Here is a 16388-nt window from a genome sequence, read left to right as displayed (position 1 = left end):
TTATAATTAGTAGTATATATACACATATAATAATTAGATTTATCATTATACTGAAACATTAAAAATAGTTTTATAAAATAATTTTTTTTTGTAAGCATAATATATCATGAAATATTTTTTAAAACGATTAAAGTTAATTTTAGTATTAAAATACTTAAGCGACGTATATAAGCCATAACAATAAATTTAATTTATATTTTTTGCTAACGTAATTTGTTGAGTGGTATTTTGTATTCTTATTATTCAGAAAACATATATTTGTTATTTAAGTTGAAAAAAAATAATATTTATTTGTTTTTAGTTTTCTAAATATTTTTATTGGGTATTTAATTATCTTTCTAAAAATATTTTTAAGATATCTTCCTTCAAAAGAGAATATTTTCAAAATATTAAATTTTATCTACAACAAGTAGCTTATATTTATAAAAATTTAAAATTAACTATATTTTACTTTATTATTTTTCAAGAGTTTCACAGAATTATAACTTTGTTTATATTAGAATTTCTTTAAAAGACTATTATGTAAGGAAAAATGTGATTCTATTTTTTTTTACGAAAACTGTATTTTCTAAAATTATTTATTTTAGTTATAATTATCATAGTTTGAAAGTGAAAAAATCATTTGAAAATAAAAAATTATGATTTTCTAATAAAGAAATACTATCTCTATTTTAATAAAAATATACAGATTGAAAATAGCTTATTTTTCTTTATTATAGCATTTAGAAATAAAAATGATAATAGATAGGATCTTATCTTATACATTACATATTAATTTTTGTTTGTCAACATGGTTGGTCTATTTAAGTGTTGCTTCAGTTATTTTGGGAGATATTTTAAAATATAATTATACATATATCAATAGTTTTATTTACTTTGAATCTTTGATTAATCTAATAAGTAAAGTTGTGTTCGGTCTAACATATTATTTATTCTGAAATTTTGTAGGTTTTGGTAATTCCAAAAATTTGTTTAATAACATCTTTTTTTATTAAAAATTATATATTATAATTAGATAATTGTTTATAAATTAATATAATAAAAACTGGTTAAAGATAACAATATATTTTAAAATATAAAATATTAGTGTTGTTGTCCAAAATAATGTTTAAAATCAATAAGATTGAAAAATTAAGAAATTTAAAGATTTATAAAATAGTATAAATTTAATATTTTATTTCAACTTATTTTTTATCTTTAAACTAATAGTAGATTTATTAATAAGTATGTATAAAAGAATTACGTCCGCATATGCGGACAATACACCTAGTTTTGATATAAAATGCTTAAAAGAAAACATTTACTACAAAATAATTCACTTGAATTTAATAGGATAAATAAAAATCTAAGTTATTTAAACAGCCAAATATAATTTAAGAATTATATTATTTGTATTTATTTCTTTGTTACGAAGTAGAATATCTAACCTTTGCTCTTTTTCCAACCGCGTGGAAGACACATTTTAAGTCGTTCATGTAAACCCCACTCCTAGATATTTCAACTAATTGAATAGATTCCTTTTTTTTGTCGGCAACTAATTGACTGGAGGGGATTCAAGATTCAACTTAGTGTTCACGTTCCCTTTTTTTTTTTTTTTCTTCTATCAAGACCATCTGTGCAAACTTTCGACATTTGAATATTCAAGTATCATTGTACATGGTCTGAGAGTCTCTCCTCACATATATGGTTTGAAATTATTGGCTCACCTCTCACTCTCTCAGCATTTTTTTCTTTCCTCTTAAACTTTTTTTTATCCAAAAAATTCGATGATCTTTTACGTTTTGTTTGTTTTCTCTGTTTTTGTTTCCGCCACCTGCCGAGGAGAAGGTGCAACGGCGGCGTACAAACCCAACGATGTCTTACTCATCAACTGTGGTGCTACCTCTTATACCAACGACACCGGCAACCGAACTTGGACGGTGGAGTTCTACTGGGACCATTCTCCGTGGAATTCAGAAAAATTGTCGTTTGCTGCAAAGGCTTCATACCAAGACGTTGCGGCTTCTCCTGTTCCGTTCAGGGAAGCTCGTATTTTCCGATCTAATTTCACTTACAAATTTCACGTTTCACCCGGCTGGAAATTTCTACGGTTATACTTTTACCCGACCCGGTACGGATCCAATTTCGACGCCAACGGTTCCTTCTTTTCCGTCAAAGTCAACGGTTTCACTCTCTTGAAGAACTTTAGCGCCTATTTAACGGTAAAGACTTCCAAACCGGAATCAAAATATCTGATCAAAGAGTTTATTGTTCCGGTTTTTGAAACTCTCAGCCTCACCTTCACGCCCTCTCCCAATTCTTTAGCTTTTGTTAACGGTGTGGAGATTCTCTCCATGCCAGATAGGTTTTACACAAAGGGAGGAGATGATGCCGAAATAAGAAACGTGAGTTCCACCGTTAATACTATAGATGAAGCGACAGCTTTAGAGACCCTTTACCGCTTGAATGTGGGAGGACATTTGGTTCCTCCCGTTAACGACACAGGAATGTTCAGGCGGTGGCTTCCCGATGATGAATTTTTTATCAGTGAGAATTCAGTAACCAAACAGGTATTATCGGATGTGGATATATACTACCCACCGGAAACTCCGGCGTACGTTGCGCCAGAAGATGTGTACAAGACCTATCGAGCAATGGGGAACAATCAGAACCCTCAACTCAACTTGACATGGCTCTTCAAAGTTGATGCGGGATTTACCTACCTTGTTAGGCTTCATTTCTGTAATAGTCTACCAGAAGTAGACGGACAAGGCGGACGTATCTTCTCCATCTTCATAGGGAATCAGATTGCAAAGCTTGATTTGGATTTAACTTTCCTTACATATGTTTCTCCCAGTCCGATTTATCTAGACTTCAGCATATATGTGGGTTCTGAAAATGGGCTAAGACCTGATCTACGACTTGACTTGCATCCTTCCAACGACGAATTTGATGATGCTATTCTGAATGGTTTAGAGATTCTCAAGTTGAATAATCCTGGCAGTATCACTGGACCTAATTCAGATGTTGTAATGTCGAAGGGAGCGTCAAATGTTGCAAATACAACTCGACGGAAGCGGATTGTTACAATAACACTCATAGCTGCTGGTTCTGTACTTTTAGCGGTCTCTGTCATTGTTTTCCTCATCTTTCTGGTGCGTCAGATAAAGAGGAGGAAGAAGAGTAGACAGAACAATAGTGTCGCTATGTTCAAAGTACTACTTAAACACTACACTTATGCAGAAGTGAGGAAGATTACAAAATCGTTTTCAAACACCATTGGAAAAGGAGGATTTGGAACTGTTTATGGTGGCAACCTTTGTAATGGTCCGAAGGTTGCAGTCAAGGTCTTAAAAGATTCAATGGGGAATGGAGAAGATTTTATCAACGAAGTTGCAAGCATGAGCCAAACATCTCACGTGAACATTGTTTCTTTGCTTGGTTTTTGCTATGAAGGGTCCAAAAGGGCGATTGTATATGAGTTTCTAGAGAATGGGTCTTTGGATCAGTTTATCTCTAGAGAGAAGCCATTGACTCTGGATGTGAAAACGCTCTATGGAATCTCCCTAGGTGTTGCTCGGGGATTGGAGTACTTGCACTATGGCTGCAAAACAAGAATAGTCCATTTCGACATCAAACCTCAAAATATTCTGTTAGATGGCAATCTTTGTCCTAAAGTCTCAGACTTCGGTCTTGCTAAACTATGTGAAACAAGAGAAAGCATCGTGTCATTGATGGACACAAGAGGAACTATAGGTTACATTGCGCCTGAGGTATTTTCAAGAATGTACGGTGGAGTATCCCATAAGTCTGATGTGTATAGCTATGGAATGCTAGTCCTTGAAATGTTCGGGGCAAGAAGCAAAAAAATAGTTGAAACAACCACAGTTTCCAATGCAAGTTCAGCATACTTTCCGGATTGGATCTATGAGGATCTTGAAAATGGGCAGCAGACGTGGATACTTGGAGATGAAATAACTACAGAGGAAAATGAGATTGCAAGGAAGATGATTTTGGTGAGTCTATGGTGTATTCAACCATGCCCAATGGATCGTCCACCCATGAACAGAGTTGTTGAGATGATAGAAGGAAGTTTGGATGCTCTTGAAATCCCCCCTAAACCTTCTATGCATATTTCCAGAGGGTTTGTTCCTGATCAATCTTCTTCACTTCCTTCATTTTCTCATGGCTATGAAGCTGAAGAAAAAAACTCGAACCTTTGATTCTACCAATATTTAGTGCAGAGATATGTTTTTGATGATTCAGTATAAATGTACATTTAAGTTGGCACGACAGACTACTTATGTGCTATTTTAAATTTCCACTAAAGAAAGAAGCAGTTTCATTATCAAAACTCAAGAGTAATATGTATTCGTGGAGGAAAAGAAACAACAACACCAATTGAAATTTCCGTTGCTAGACAAATAACATCCTTTTCAACAGAACACTAGATTCCTAAAAGTTTGCTATCGAAACCTTAACATTCTTGCAGAAAATAAGAAAACCAGGAAAGAGGTCGTTTAATCCTTAAGATGGACAGCATGAGTCTGTTGTCAAGAAGAGGTTATGGTAGTGGAAGCTACAGAATCATGATTTTATCAAGTTCCAAAAACCTCTTTTGTTGACTGGTAATCTATTTTACCAGAATTTGTTTTCTCAATTTCTGGATTTCTCTACTTTATGAACTTTTAAATAATTAGCTGATTTTAAGAAAATTATCGAAAACCCAAATAGTTAATCAATCAAAAAGGATATTAAAATCATAATTAACAGCATTAATTAACTATACGAAATTTAAACAACATTAGAATTTTAGAAATAAATATCACAGCCAAATTTAATATTAAAATAATACAGCTACAAATTCATAATAGGAACTGTAATTAAAATATACAACAAAAATATAAAACATATAACCCAATTATAATACTTCAGTTTCTTCATAAATATTCATACACGAGTATTAGCGCGGATGAATAATCTCGTAATAAAAAAATATGGGAGTTAGTATATTATTGTTTTTAGTTTGGTATTTTTCTTATTTTGTATGATTTATATCATACAAAATTCAGAAAATAACTTAAGTATATAATTAGTATATAAGAGATTTACGTATGAATTATATGAAAACAAAATTTTATATATTTTAAATACAGAAATAATAAAAACAGTATTTTTAGTAAGGAAAATTTATATTTACTTATTAAAAATGTACATTAAAATAACTAATACATTTTAAAATTTAATTGATTGATGATATATAGTTGTTCCTATCTTTTTGTGAGTAATATTGAAAGATTGCTTTCTATATTTTAACAAAGAGAAAAATAAGTAAATTTATATAAAGAGGAAATTTATTTTTTATTCAAAAAAACATTGTTATACATGTATTAGAAAGAAATTTGCTCATAATAGATTTGAACCCTCCACTTATTTATTATTTTAAGAAACCTTTATCGTTTATACATTCAATGTGCAGTTTATCTTTAAAAACTAAATAAATTATGATTGAAATTTTTTATGGTTGTAAATTGAAACTAAAGACACTTGTTACAGCCATTAGTCGTTCCCAATGTATGGCTAAATTTTCCCAGATTGTGATGTGGTGAGGAAAGGCTCGGATCTTAGTGTATAAAATATAAACTATAGACATTTTAACATTCAAAATATATAGATTATCTGAATGATTGTTAGAAGATAAGAGCAAAAATTCAAGAGCACAAGCTAACCTAGACCTACCAAATATAGCAGACCTAGATAATTTTTAGGAATTCTTCTGAATTTCAAACATTATAAAAGAGAACATAAAAAATAATCAATGTTGAGTTCGTAAATTTTAGAAACATTATTATATATTTTTTGGCATACCATATCATCAGTATTATGAATATGTTAGTTCGATTTAGTCTTTTATGAAATTTTGAATTCATTTATTAATATCAAAATTTGATATTATGTAAAACTGAATTTTTTTAGAAATAAGTGATTAAGATAAAATGAAATAACAACACAAATATGGTATCATATGTTACCAAAACATTTGGCGCGAAAGTTAAATTTTTGATAGATCAATATCTTAATAATAAAAACAAAAAACGTTAAACCTATATTTTTTAGTATCATGTTAATAAGGAAAATTTGGCGCAAAAAATGAGTTTAGAATTTCATGTTAACTATTTTAGTAGACGAAAAGAAAAAATATATCAAAAGGAACTAAGAAAAAAAATACCATAACTATTATATCATATTTTACCAAAAGAATCTTAGTGCTAAAAACATGAAATTTCGATAATATAATAAAATAGTCTAAACACATAAAAACCTTTAATATTACTGTTTTGATGTTATATTTGGAAAGTAATTTTGGCGCGACCAAAAAAAAATTATAATCTCATATAAACCATCGAGACTAAGAAGAAAAATATCAGAAATTAAGAAGCTAAAAAAAAGCAGTCCAATGTATTCCTTTAATCCATCTACTACTGAAAAGAATTTGATACTAAAGAAACGGGAAAATCGTATAAAAAACTTTGAAAGTGTCACTTACTAACACTTTAAACCTTGAAGTTTTTTCATTAACATTTTTAACCTTTAAAGTGACATTTTTATCATAAAAAACCTCCAAAGAAGAAAAATGACCGGCTGAACAGGTTAAAAACAGTTTTTTTTTAAATATTTATTTAATTAATAAATAAACAAAAATAATTAATAAAAATCGAAAAATTTAACAAAAACCTCATAAATTAAAAAAAGTGAGAAAAATAAATAAAGATTTAGAAAAGTAAATAAAAATAACTAAAAATTCAAAAATAAATAAGATCAAATTAAAATACAGAAAAAATAATAATAAATTGAAAAAATTGAAAATTCAAAAAAGTTTTTTTTTCATTTTCTATTATAATGTCGGAAATTATCATTGGAGATATGCCAAAAACCGTCATTGGAGATATGTCGGAAATGACGGTTTTGGCATATCTCCAATGATACGGTTTTTGGCATATCTCCAATGATAATTTCTGACCTTATATTTGAAAATGAATGTTGATCCAAAAAAACATATTTGAAAATGAATTTTTTCTTTTTGAATTTTCATTTTTTAAAAAAATTTATGATTTTTCTTTCTCTATTTTAATTTGATCTTATTTATTTTTTGAATTTTTTGTTATTTTTTATTTAATTTTTTAAATATTTATTTATTTTTTCTCTTTTTTTTAATTTATGAGTTTTTTGTTAAATTTTTCGATTTTTATTAATTTTTTTTGTTTATTTTATTAATTAAATAATTGTTTTTTGAAAAAAAAAACTGTTTTTAACCTGTTCAGCCGGTCATTTTTCTTCTTTGGATGTTTTTATGATAAAAATCTCACTTTGAAAGTTAAAAGTGTTAGTGAAAAAATTTCAAGGTTTAAAGTGCTAGTAAGTGTCACTTTGAAGGTTTTTTATGCGATTTTTCCCTAAAGAAACCGATGGTTTCTACAATCCAATAAAACAAATTCAAACACAAAAGTTGAAAACCATAAAACACACTACTATTACTACTACCCAAAACATAACTAAAGGAGGTTCCTAGAATAATTGCAATATGAAAAGATTATTCAATTACAATATTATTCATATAGCCAAAATATGTCATAGTTACCTTAGTTATATAACATAATAAAAACTATGGAAGTTAGTATATTAATTTTTTTTTTTAGTTTGGCAGACTGCATCACCAGTATTAAGAATATGTTAGTTCGATTTAGTATTTTATAAAATTTTAAATTAAAGTATCGATACAAAAACTTAAGACGATAAAAAATATTTAAAATAAATAACTACAAAAAAAGTCTAAAATAAAACTGTACAAATATGGTATCATATGTTACCAAAACAATTTGGGGCGAAAAACTGAAAATTTAGTAGATATCAGTAGATATCTCAAACATAAAACAAAATCGTTAAATGTATTGTTTTAGTATCATGTTAACAAATAAATTTTAGCGTGAAAGACAAACAAACTTTATATCTCATGTTAACAGCTTTATTAGATGAGAATAATAATAATAAAAAACTTAAGAATAACATCACAATTATCGTATCATATATTACCAAAAAGAACTTGGCGTTAAAAACAAAAAAAAATCGATAATGTAATAAAATATCTTAAACAGGTAAAAATCATTAATTTTACTATATTAATATCATATTCACAAATAAATTTTAGCTCGAACAAAAAAAATAAATTCAGAACTTAAAAACCAAAATTTTGATAATCTATTAAAAATCTTCAACTCATAAAACCATTAGTCTTATTGTTTGACAGCATATTCACAAAATAAATTTTGACGCAAACAAAACAGATAAATTCAGAATCTCATATAAGATACGAAAAAGTATATATCGAAAATGAAGAAACTAAAAAGACGGTCTAATATATTCATTTATCTATACCATTAATTATTTGTAACCATTATTTACGAAGTAAATTTTTGCAACGGAACTCTCACGTTAAAAGTTAGAGCGGTTAATATCTATACTACTCTTAATGAATTTTAAATATTATTAATTATATAATCAAAAACGAATTTTTATTAATAATATTAACTCTTTTTAAAATAAGATAATTTTTATACATTGTGTTGTTATGTTAAAACATATTTTTAAATTATAAAATTTAACCCAAAACATAACTAAAGGAGGTTCCCGTGTCATCGCCGGCGCTCAGGCGACAGCGAAACAACACACGTGTTAAGATCTTATAGGTTGGTAAAGTAACGCTCTCTCGTGCTCCTTTCCCCATCGGATTCTCTCTCTCTCTCTCATCTGCGGACTCATCCTCCTCTTATTAAATCTGCTTAATTCTTTTAGTGTCCGCTCTCTCTCTCTCTCTCACGCACACAATTCTTCAGGGCAAGTCAAAATACTTACTTCTGTGTAAAGATTATGGACGGAGGTGGCGACGGTGGTGGTGCCGCGTACAACCCACGCACGGTGGAGGAGGTTTATAGGGATTTTAAGGGTCGTAGGAATGGCATGATTAAGGCTTTAACCACTGGTAATATTACTCACTTGCTCTTCGTTTTGTTTCTTCTTCCATTGTCGTTAAAAATCTAAACTTTTTGATTTTGTGTTTTTCGCAGATGTTCAGGAGTTTTACCGACTTTGTGATCCCGGTGAGTGTTACCCTTCAGAGATTTGTTTGTGGGATTGACGAAAGTCACTGTTTTTTATTTTGTTTGAATTGTCTTCGTTGTGGTGCTCTGTTTTGAGCTGAGTGTTGAATGATGCATTAGGGTTTTTGATAGTTTCTGTAAATTATGAGCAATAGAAGAGTAAAGTTTTGGTTTTTATTTGTGGAATTGGTTTCGGCTGACGAAAGTCTTTGTCTTTGTTGTGCTTTGTTTGGAGCTGAGTGTTGAATGATGCATTAGGGGTTTGATAGTTTCTCTTTCTCTGTTTTTGATTCTGTTAGATTTCTCTGAGTTCTGCTTGATAGCGGAGTAAAGTTTTGATTTTTGAATACTGGTTTTCAAAAATAATGTTCTTTTTGTGAACTCTCGTTTGGTTTTAGAATCCGAATTTTTGATGGCATGAGAATGTGAGTTGTTTGAATAGTAGTATAACTTCAGGGGAGAGAGATAACAGATTTGGGGCTTTGTAGACTTCTATTTGTTTGTGTGAGTTCTTTGTGTTGGTCATTGTTTAAAGTCAACAAGTAACCAGTTCTTGGTTCTGTTCCTCACTGTTTAGAGTGTCTGATTATAACAGCTTGACGCTGTAACTACAGTCACGGTTTGCATTGCTCTCCTTGCCTAGCTGTATTGATGAAATTGAATGAGTCGAGAGAATCATTGTCTCTTTGCTTTTAATGTCACTAGTCTTGGTGTTTTTAGTGCTCTTTCCATTATGAGATTTTTTAACTTGTGACATCATGGATGTTTTTGAAAATTGGCAACTTGATTATCTGCTTATTTACAGCCTGGTCTTTTCTGATTAAGTCATATCTTACTAGGGACTGTTGGACTATTCCCCTATAATTGGTTGTTTGCTTTTGAAAACTGATGAACAAACAAAGAATCAGTTCCTCATTGTTCTTATTTTTCCTCTTGTGATTGTAGAAAAGGAGAACCTGTGCCTTTATGGTCACCCGAATGAGCACTGGGAAGTGAATCTACCAGCTGAAGAGGTTCCCCCGGAGCTCCCGGAGCCTGTCTTGGGTATCAACTTTGCCAGAGACGGGATGATGGAAAAGGATTGGCTGTCCCTTGTTGCTGTCCACAGTGATGCATGGCTTCTTGCTGTTGCTTTCTTTTTCGGAGCCAGGTTTGGATTTGACAAAGCTGATAGGTAATGTATCTTCTTGCGTCTGTGTTCTACTCCTTCACAGTTGCAGCTCTCTGTGATTGATGTTCTTCCACTTTTTTTTGTTGCTGCAGGAAACGGCTGTTCAATATGATGAATGACCTCCCATCAATATTTGAGGTTGTGGCTGGCACTGCAAAGAAAGCGTCAAAGGAGAAATCATCTGTTTCCAACAACAGCAGCAACAGATCCAAGTCAAACTCCAAGGTAACAAGCTTTGTCTCTTAAGTGCACTGTTCTTTTGTCCAATTTACTAAAATTCCCTTTTAAAATTACAGAGAGGATCAGAACCTAAGCCCAAATACTCAAAGCCAGAGCCCAAAGATGAAGAGGAAGAGGAAGGTGTGGAAGAGGAAGATGAGGATGATGATGATGAGCAAGGGGAAACACAGTGTGGGGCATGTGGTGAGAGCTATGCCGCCGATGAGTTCTGGATCTGCTGTGACCTCTGCGAGAACTGGTTCCATGGGAAGTGTGTGAAGATAACACCAGCCAGAGCTGAGCACATCAAGCAGTACAAGTGCCCATCTTGCAGCAACAAGAGAGCTCGTTCCTAAAAATTTACATTGTTTATTGCCGCCGCCCTTTGTCTATTTGCTTTTGCATATGATGAAACAAGCCCCCTAACTGTTTGGTTAGATCAGATTTGTTGGTTGAGTTAAGACTTCATGTGATTTGGTTTTTATCTTAGGCGCTAGTTAGCCTCTTGTTTCATGTTTGTTTATTAGAGAGGAAAAACATTTTAAAAACCCAATCAAAGTGTCTTGTTAGATTTGCCATTAAGAGACAGAAACTTAGACTATGAATGTGGTTTATTATCATATATCATGTCTGCTTCTTTGTAGACAGACGCTTCAAGTACTCATAAGTTGTGATCATAGTTGTTGCAGACATTGACATTGAGACCCACCTTGGTCCTAACCCTCTGTAACAAGCCCCAAACCCTCCTCCTTCCCTCATCAAGCTCTTCAAAGTCTGCATCACCGTCATTGCTCGTCTCCTCCCATTCTCCTCCGCATCTAAAACCTGCAGCCTCGTCTTGATTGTGTCTACAGGCATAGTTATCAAAGCTGAGCAACCGCTCGCTGTGGCTGCACTCAGCGCTTGAACCGCAACTGAGCCACGAGCATCTTCCTTGTGGCCATATGGACCTTTGAACCGAGACCAAATCTTCTTCTGAGACAGAGAATAAGACGCCCACCAGACAGCGTTTGAAGGCGCGTAAGTCAAGATAGAGAGACCAAACCCTCTGTAGAACCCTCTCGGTCCATCACTGTAAAGAATCTTTCTAAAAGCATCGAACCCATTAGCGTACCTACAAGAACTGATCACTCCAGGGACATGCTTATTCAACGACAAATCTCCTTGAACCATAAGCCGTTGACTCACAACATCAATCGGCGTCCAAACAACCTGAGCAGCAACTGCCGAGGCCAAACCGGCCGCACCATTGGAAACAGCCATAGACGTTGTCTCAGACAAACCTAACCTAACGGTTGCTTGACCTACACTACTCTTGGTGATCTCCAGAGCCGTCATGTAGAGAGCACGAGCCGGGATGGTTCCAAGCAAAGACGTTCCAAAGCCCTTGTAGAACCCTTTCAGACCCTCGAGCCTAGCAATGGCCAAGGAGATGTTGGCGCAGGAGACATGCGTCGGTGAGACTTGTTGCCTTGTCTTGAGGACTACGATAGGGTAAAGAGCTGTGGATACACCGGAGAAGAGAGCAGCACCGAGGAAGAAGAACCTTGACTTATCAAGCATTTGCCAGTCTACTTCTTTGGACATGTATACCTGAGAAGAAGTTGGTCTTGCTCTCTTCTCACTCATCAAAGCACCTAAACTCATTTTCAACTAATATTTTTTTTTTTTGTTACTTCAGTTATAAAGTGACTTCACTAAGAAAGAGAGATGTATTCTTGTGAGTGACCTTAAAACATGGAAACTCTATTGATTCACTAAGTGTTATGAAATATCTTGTGGAGAAGAGAGAGGAGTAGATATAAACCAGTAGAATGGGGAAGATCTCTGTGGATTTATTAGCTTATAAAACTGTGAACTCGATAGAGAATATATATATTTTATATAAAAAATAGAAGGGAGCCAAAACGATGGGTCGTATTGGATAACACGAGGTAGTGGCCTTTAACGGACTCAAAAGGGTGGGCGAGAGAGAGAGACATGGGAAGGAGGATGATTGGACAAGTGGCGAATTGTTATTGGTTAACGTTGGTGAGACTAGCCGCTTTTGAGGTTAACATTGGCTTCTTCTGTTGGATCGTCCACTTGTTTCATCATTCTATGGGTGTCCACATTTTTTTTAATTCAGTCTTATTCAGTCACATTTATTTTCTTTGTTGCCGCTTTCTGTGGGTTTCTCATTTAACTTTTTGAGAAATAAATTGTATTCTAATCGACAATTTGCTGTATAGTTTTATAAAAAGAGAGATTAGTTACATTAGAATCTCTTGTGTGTTGGTCAACAAAACGATGAAGAATCCTTTCGTTGTCCTCGACCGGATTCACCATGTGAGTAAATGTTCAGCTGCAATGCAAAGGCAATATGATCAACTTGCTAGAATACCTTAAGTCAACTCTCTTGTTGACATATAATAGAAACAAAAACCTTACTAATGGTTTCATCGAGATCCACAATTAAAAAGTGTATGGCAATAGGAAAAATATAGAATACATCCATCATCCATGAGACACTAATGTCTATGGCTGGAGGACATTATGGATCATGGATAAATATTTGCTCTAACCAACCTGAGATAAGTATGTAAACTCACAAGAGAGAGTGCATTGGTAAGAGCTTTCTTCTGGATATCCTCAAAAGCTTGTGCAGTCTCATAGAGTCCTAGTTCTTGTTATCTACATGGAAAACTGTCTTAAAATTTAGTCACTAATACACACTAAGAGGAATCAATTAAAACCTGATGAATGAGATGGTGGTCCAAACGATCTGTAATGATTCCAGAACCAGAGCAATAAGGATCCAACAATACAACATCCCGAACATGCGATAATCAGCCACAGGCAAAGCATGCGGAACACTGGCTTAAAATGACTATGTCTTTAGACAATATTATCAGATGTTTACTATTGTTCATTTCAGAGTGTCTCTCTCTTGACGGTACACTATCAAAACAAAAGAAAATAAAGAAATTGGACTCTGACAATATGTATATATCTTAACTGCTGCTACCTAAAGATGATCTAAAATCAAGAAATGAACCTAAACAGATAGCCATACCACATATTGAGTAATGATTACCTTTGCAAAAGAAGGATATTTCAGATTTAGGACAAAAAAGTCATGGACATACACGACTTCTGAAGCATTTTATCCAATGAGATTTGTTCTTCAATTCCATGTACATTCAAGTTAACTGGAACATAACAAGCAAACAAAGGCTAAAAGGGTATACGTGAAAAAGGCAAGGGAAGGATACTGGTAGCACCATAACAACATAACAGCGCCAGTTCCAAACGCTTTACTCGTTCTTTACGTAGCTCGCATGGTATGACTTATCTTGTCCTTTCATAAGAGCGGCTGTATTAACAGTTTTGTTTCCTGGAGCTGATCATGCATCAACAACCTTCACAAATGAGGCAAAATTTAGCATGGTAACTAAGCAGATAAGGTACAATAAGAGTATTCAATCACCATGACAACCCCAAAGTTGAAAATGTGTAAAAATGTGGGTGAGAACAGTGGCCTATCTCCCAACCTGCTTCTGGCTGCAGTGCTGCTGCTAACCATTGAACTTGCCTTTCCCTATCATTCCCAGGAATGAAAAATCAGCAAGATAAACTATATATATCAAACATAATTTACAAAGATCATTCACCGTTTACATACAGAAATAAACGTCCAATCATAGCCAAATGATGAGCATGCAAATCTGTGTCAGGGGGCATCATCAACAAGTAAGTAACTATCTCATCCTTCTGCACTTATTTTCATATAAACAAAAATGAAATCTGGAAACAAAGAACATACTGTGAACATCAAAGAACGGACCCTTCACACATGTTGTTACACCTATCCAAGATTAAAACTTGACTAACTAAACTAAAAAAAAACTAGATATTTACACATATGGACAAATCTCACTTCTTGTAACTAAAAAAGAAATACATATGACCCCGCCTTAGACTGCAGAAGTTACTACTACTTAATAGGGTCTAAGATGTAGGAAGTAGGGAAAGATGGAGAATCTCTACCCAACAAAGTCTGCTTGACTTGAAAATTCAACAGACTAATTCACAAGAGTAAGTCTTTTATATCTTTTCCTTCATTTCATTTCATTTCATTTCAGCCAAATATGTCTCTATCGTTTCAATATAAATTGGTATTTTGATTCTCAGTGATGGTACTTTATGTACCGTAACTTAAGCCTAAGTCCTTGCACGAGAAGACTTATGAAAAGACTTGAAAGAAGACAAGGACAAAATAAATTAATAAAAAAAAGAGTAGTCGTGGACCAAGACACAAGTCAACCACAGGTCTTTGTAAGACTTAAAGCTAGTTTGAAAGCATCCATCTTCTTATGTATCTGTACCTTCAACAAGTACACGTTTCTACATATTATATATTTATACATTTACCTTGAAGCTTCCTTTCTAAGGTTAAGTCTTCAAAACCCGGAAAAAGAAAGATTTATTTTGAAAACATATAGGCATTACTCACACATTCTTTTGTATGCATAAATAGCTATGAATGATGCAGAGACAAACTTGGGGAGGAGGTTCAGCGATGATACTTACTCAGGTTTCGACCTTCCGGATTTGTACTTGTCAGATGAATGGATGGACGATGATCTTGTGTCTGCGGTTTCAGGGATGAATCATTCTTATGGTTATCAGACCAGTGATAGTGCTCATGCTGCTGCCTTCTTCTCTGGTTCCTCTAGGGGTTTCGGTCATCCCGAATCTCCATGTGCCAACGCTTCTGTTGCCGCTGCTACAGCCACCGCTTCTGCCGGTAAGTTTATCAGTCAACATATATAAACTCCTTTATAACATGCTTCCTTGAGGGTTTCATAAACCTTATGCGTCAGAAACTAGACCATAAGATGGCTGGTTCAAAGATAGTTTTTGAAAAGCATAGACATATCAGGACTTAAACTAAAGAACTTTTAGGTGAATCAAAACTGTGTTTACAGGTCATCCTCTGCTAAATCTCTTTTTCTTCTTTCCTATTGACTTATGAAAGAAAAACAGATTAAGAAGGAAAAGAAGAAAGTAAAAGAGAGAATTGCATTCAAGACACAGTCTGAAGTAGAAGTGCTTGACGACGGGTTCAAGTGGAGAAAGTATGGGAAAAAGATGGTGAAGAACAGCCCAAATCCAAGGTAGGGAACAACATTTTCATACTCCAATATTAAAGAAGCATAACAAATATGAGAAACCAAAATAAAAAAACTGGAATGCACCTCTTGCTGATTGTAATAATTTTCATGTAATTTGCAGAAACTACTACAAGTGTTCAGCTGATGGCTGTCCCGTGAAGAAAAGGGTTGAACGAGATGGAGATGATCCGAGCTTTGTGATAACAACTTATGAGGGCTTCCACAATCACTCAAGCAAGAACTAAGATTCTTAAGAATTTTCTCAGCTTATGGTTACGACGGCAAGAATACATAGTCTGAGTAAAGATGATGAAACCAATACTATTCACGTTTATATTTCTTATGAATCTGTTCTAGAGACTGATTTTCAATGGTTATTCTACTTATACTGCTTCTCTTATACTCAATGTAAACTGATTGACAAATTTTGAAAAAAAATAGGATATTCTGAGTCTGGAATACTTCTATAGCATCTTATTCTGTTACGAGTGAGAATCTCATATAATTTCATAAATTAGTTATCTTGGAATATCAATGCAAGAGAAGAAAATTACCAGACCAACTCCCAAACCACTGATGAACATGATTGCTTCTTACCAGCCTTGAACCTGCATAGTGCATAATGAAGAATTCATGCACAGGGAACAGAGAAAGCATCACATTTGATGATTTGAATCAAATTCCTGTAAACGAGCCATTGCAAATAAT

General features: G+C 33.3%; 5 protein-coding genes across 5 annotated transcripts in view; 4 read left to right on the top strand and 1 right to left on the bottom strand.

The window, feature by feature from the left end:
• The window catches only part of LOC103874503, a 524448-nt gene that overhangs the window by 323353 nt on the left and 184707 nt on the right, over positions 1-16388 (top strand). The window lies entirely within an intron of this gene.
• On the top strand, positions 1720-6213 carry LOC103874456 (probable receptor-like protein kinase At5g39020). The gene is given in 2 exon segments (XM_009152882.3): positions 1720-4181; positions 4183-6213. Coding segments are annotated over 2 exon segments (2451 nt in total). The 5' UTR covers positions 1720-1766; the 3' UTR covers positions 4219-6213.
• LOC103874455 (PHD finger protein ALFIN-LIKE 4) lies at positions 8764-11144 on the top strand. Its single transcript, XM_009152881.3, has 5 exons — positions 8764-9016; positions 9102-9134; positions 10080-10308; positions 10398-10530; positions 10602-11144. Exons 1-5 carry the CDS (start codon positions 8905-8907, stop codon positions 10878-10880), a joined length of 786 nt encoding a protein of 261 aa, XP_009151129.1. The 5' UTR covers positions 8764-8904; the 3' UTR covers positions 10881-11144.
• On the bottom strand, positions 11118-15307 carry LOC103874450 (solute carrier family 25 member 44). The gene is made up of 5 exons (XM_033273803.1): positions 15097-15307; positions 14189-14231; positions 13994-14104; positions 13116-13925; positions 11118-12868 (listed from the first exon to the last, which is right to left on the bottom strand). Exon 5 carries the CDS (start codon positions 12169-12171, stop codon positions 11149-11151), a length of 1023 nt encoding a protein of 340 aa, XP_033129694.1. The 5' UTR covers positions 12172-12868; positions 13116-13925; positions 13994-14104; positions 14189-14231; positions 15097-15307; the 3' UTR covers positions 11118-11148.
• LOC103874451 (probable WRKY transcription factor 50) lies at positions 14288-16134 on the top strand. The gene is made up of 4 exons (XM_009152875.3): positions 14288-14957; positions 15044-15313; positions 15545-15683; positions 15802-16134. Exons 2-4 carry the CDS (start codon positions 15046-15048, stop codon positions 15923-15925), a joined length of 531 nt encoding a protein of 176 aa, XP_009151123.1. The 5' UTR covers positions 14288-14957; positions 15044-15045; the 3' UTR covers positions 15926-16134.

This window comes from Brassica rapa, chromosome A06, assembly GCF_000309985.2.
Source record: "Brassica rapa cultivar Chiifu-401-42 chromosome A06, CAAS_Brap_v3.01, whole genome shotgun sequence".
Classification (NCBI taxonomy): Eukaryota; Viridiplantae; Streptophyta; class Magnoliopsida; order Brassicales; family Brassicaceae; genus Brassica; species Brassica rapa.
This window is presented reverse-complemented; position numbering and strand designations above follow the sequence as displayed.

Coding starts and splice junctions, on each gene's coding strand:
- LOC103874455 (XM_009152881.3), top strand. CDS start 8,905: ATGGACGGAGGTGGCGACGGTGGTGGTGCCGCGTACAACCCACGCACG. Junction 9,135..10,079: donor TTACCGACTTTGTGATCCCG/GTGAGTGTTACC, acceptor TTGTGATTGTAG/AAAAGGAGAACCTGTGCCTT. Junction 10,531..10,601: donor GATCCAAGTCAAACTCCAAG/GTAACAAGCTTT, acceptor TTAAAATTACAG/AGAGGATCAGAACCTAAGCC.
- LOC103874450 (XM_033273803.1), bottom strand. CDS start 12,171: ATGAGTTTAGGTGCTTTGATGAGTGAGAAGAGAGCAAGACCAACTTCT.
- LOC103874451 (XM_009152875.3), top strand. CDS start 15,046: ATGAATGATGCAGAGACAAACTTGGGGAGGAGGTTCAGCGATGATACT. Junction 15,314..15,544: donor TACAGCCACCGCTTCTGCCG/GTAAGTTTATCA, acceptor GACTTATGAAAG/AAAAACAGATTAAGAAGGAA. Junction 15,684..15,801: donor AAGAACAGCCCAAATCCAAG/GTAGGGAACAAC, acceptor TGTAATTTGCAG/AAACTACTACAAGTGTTCAG.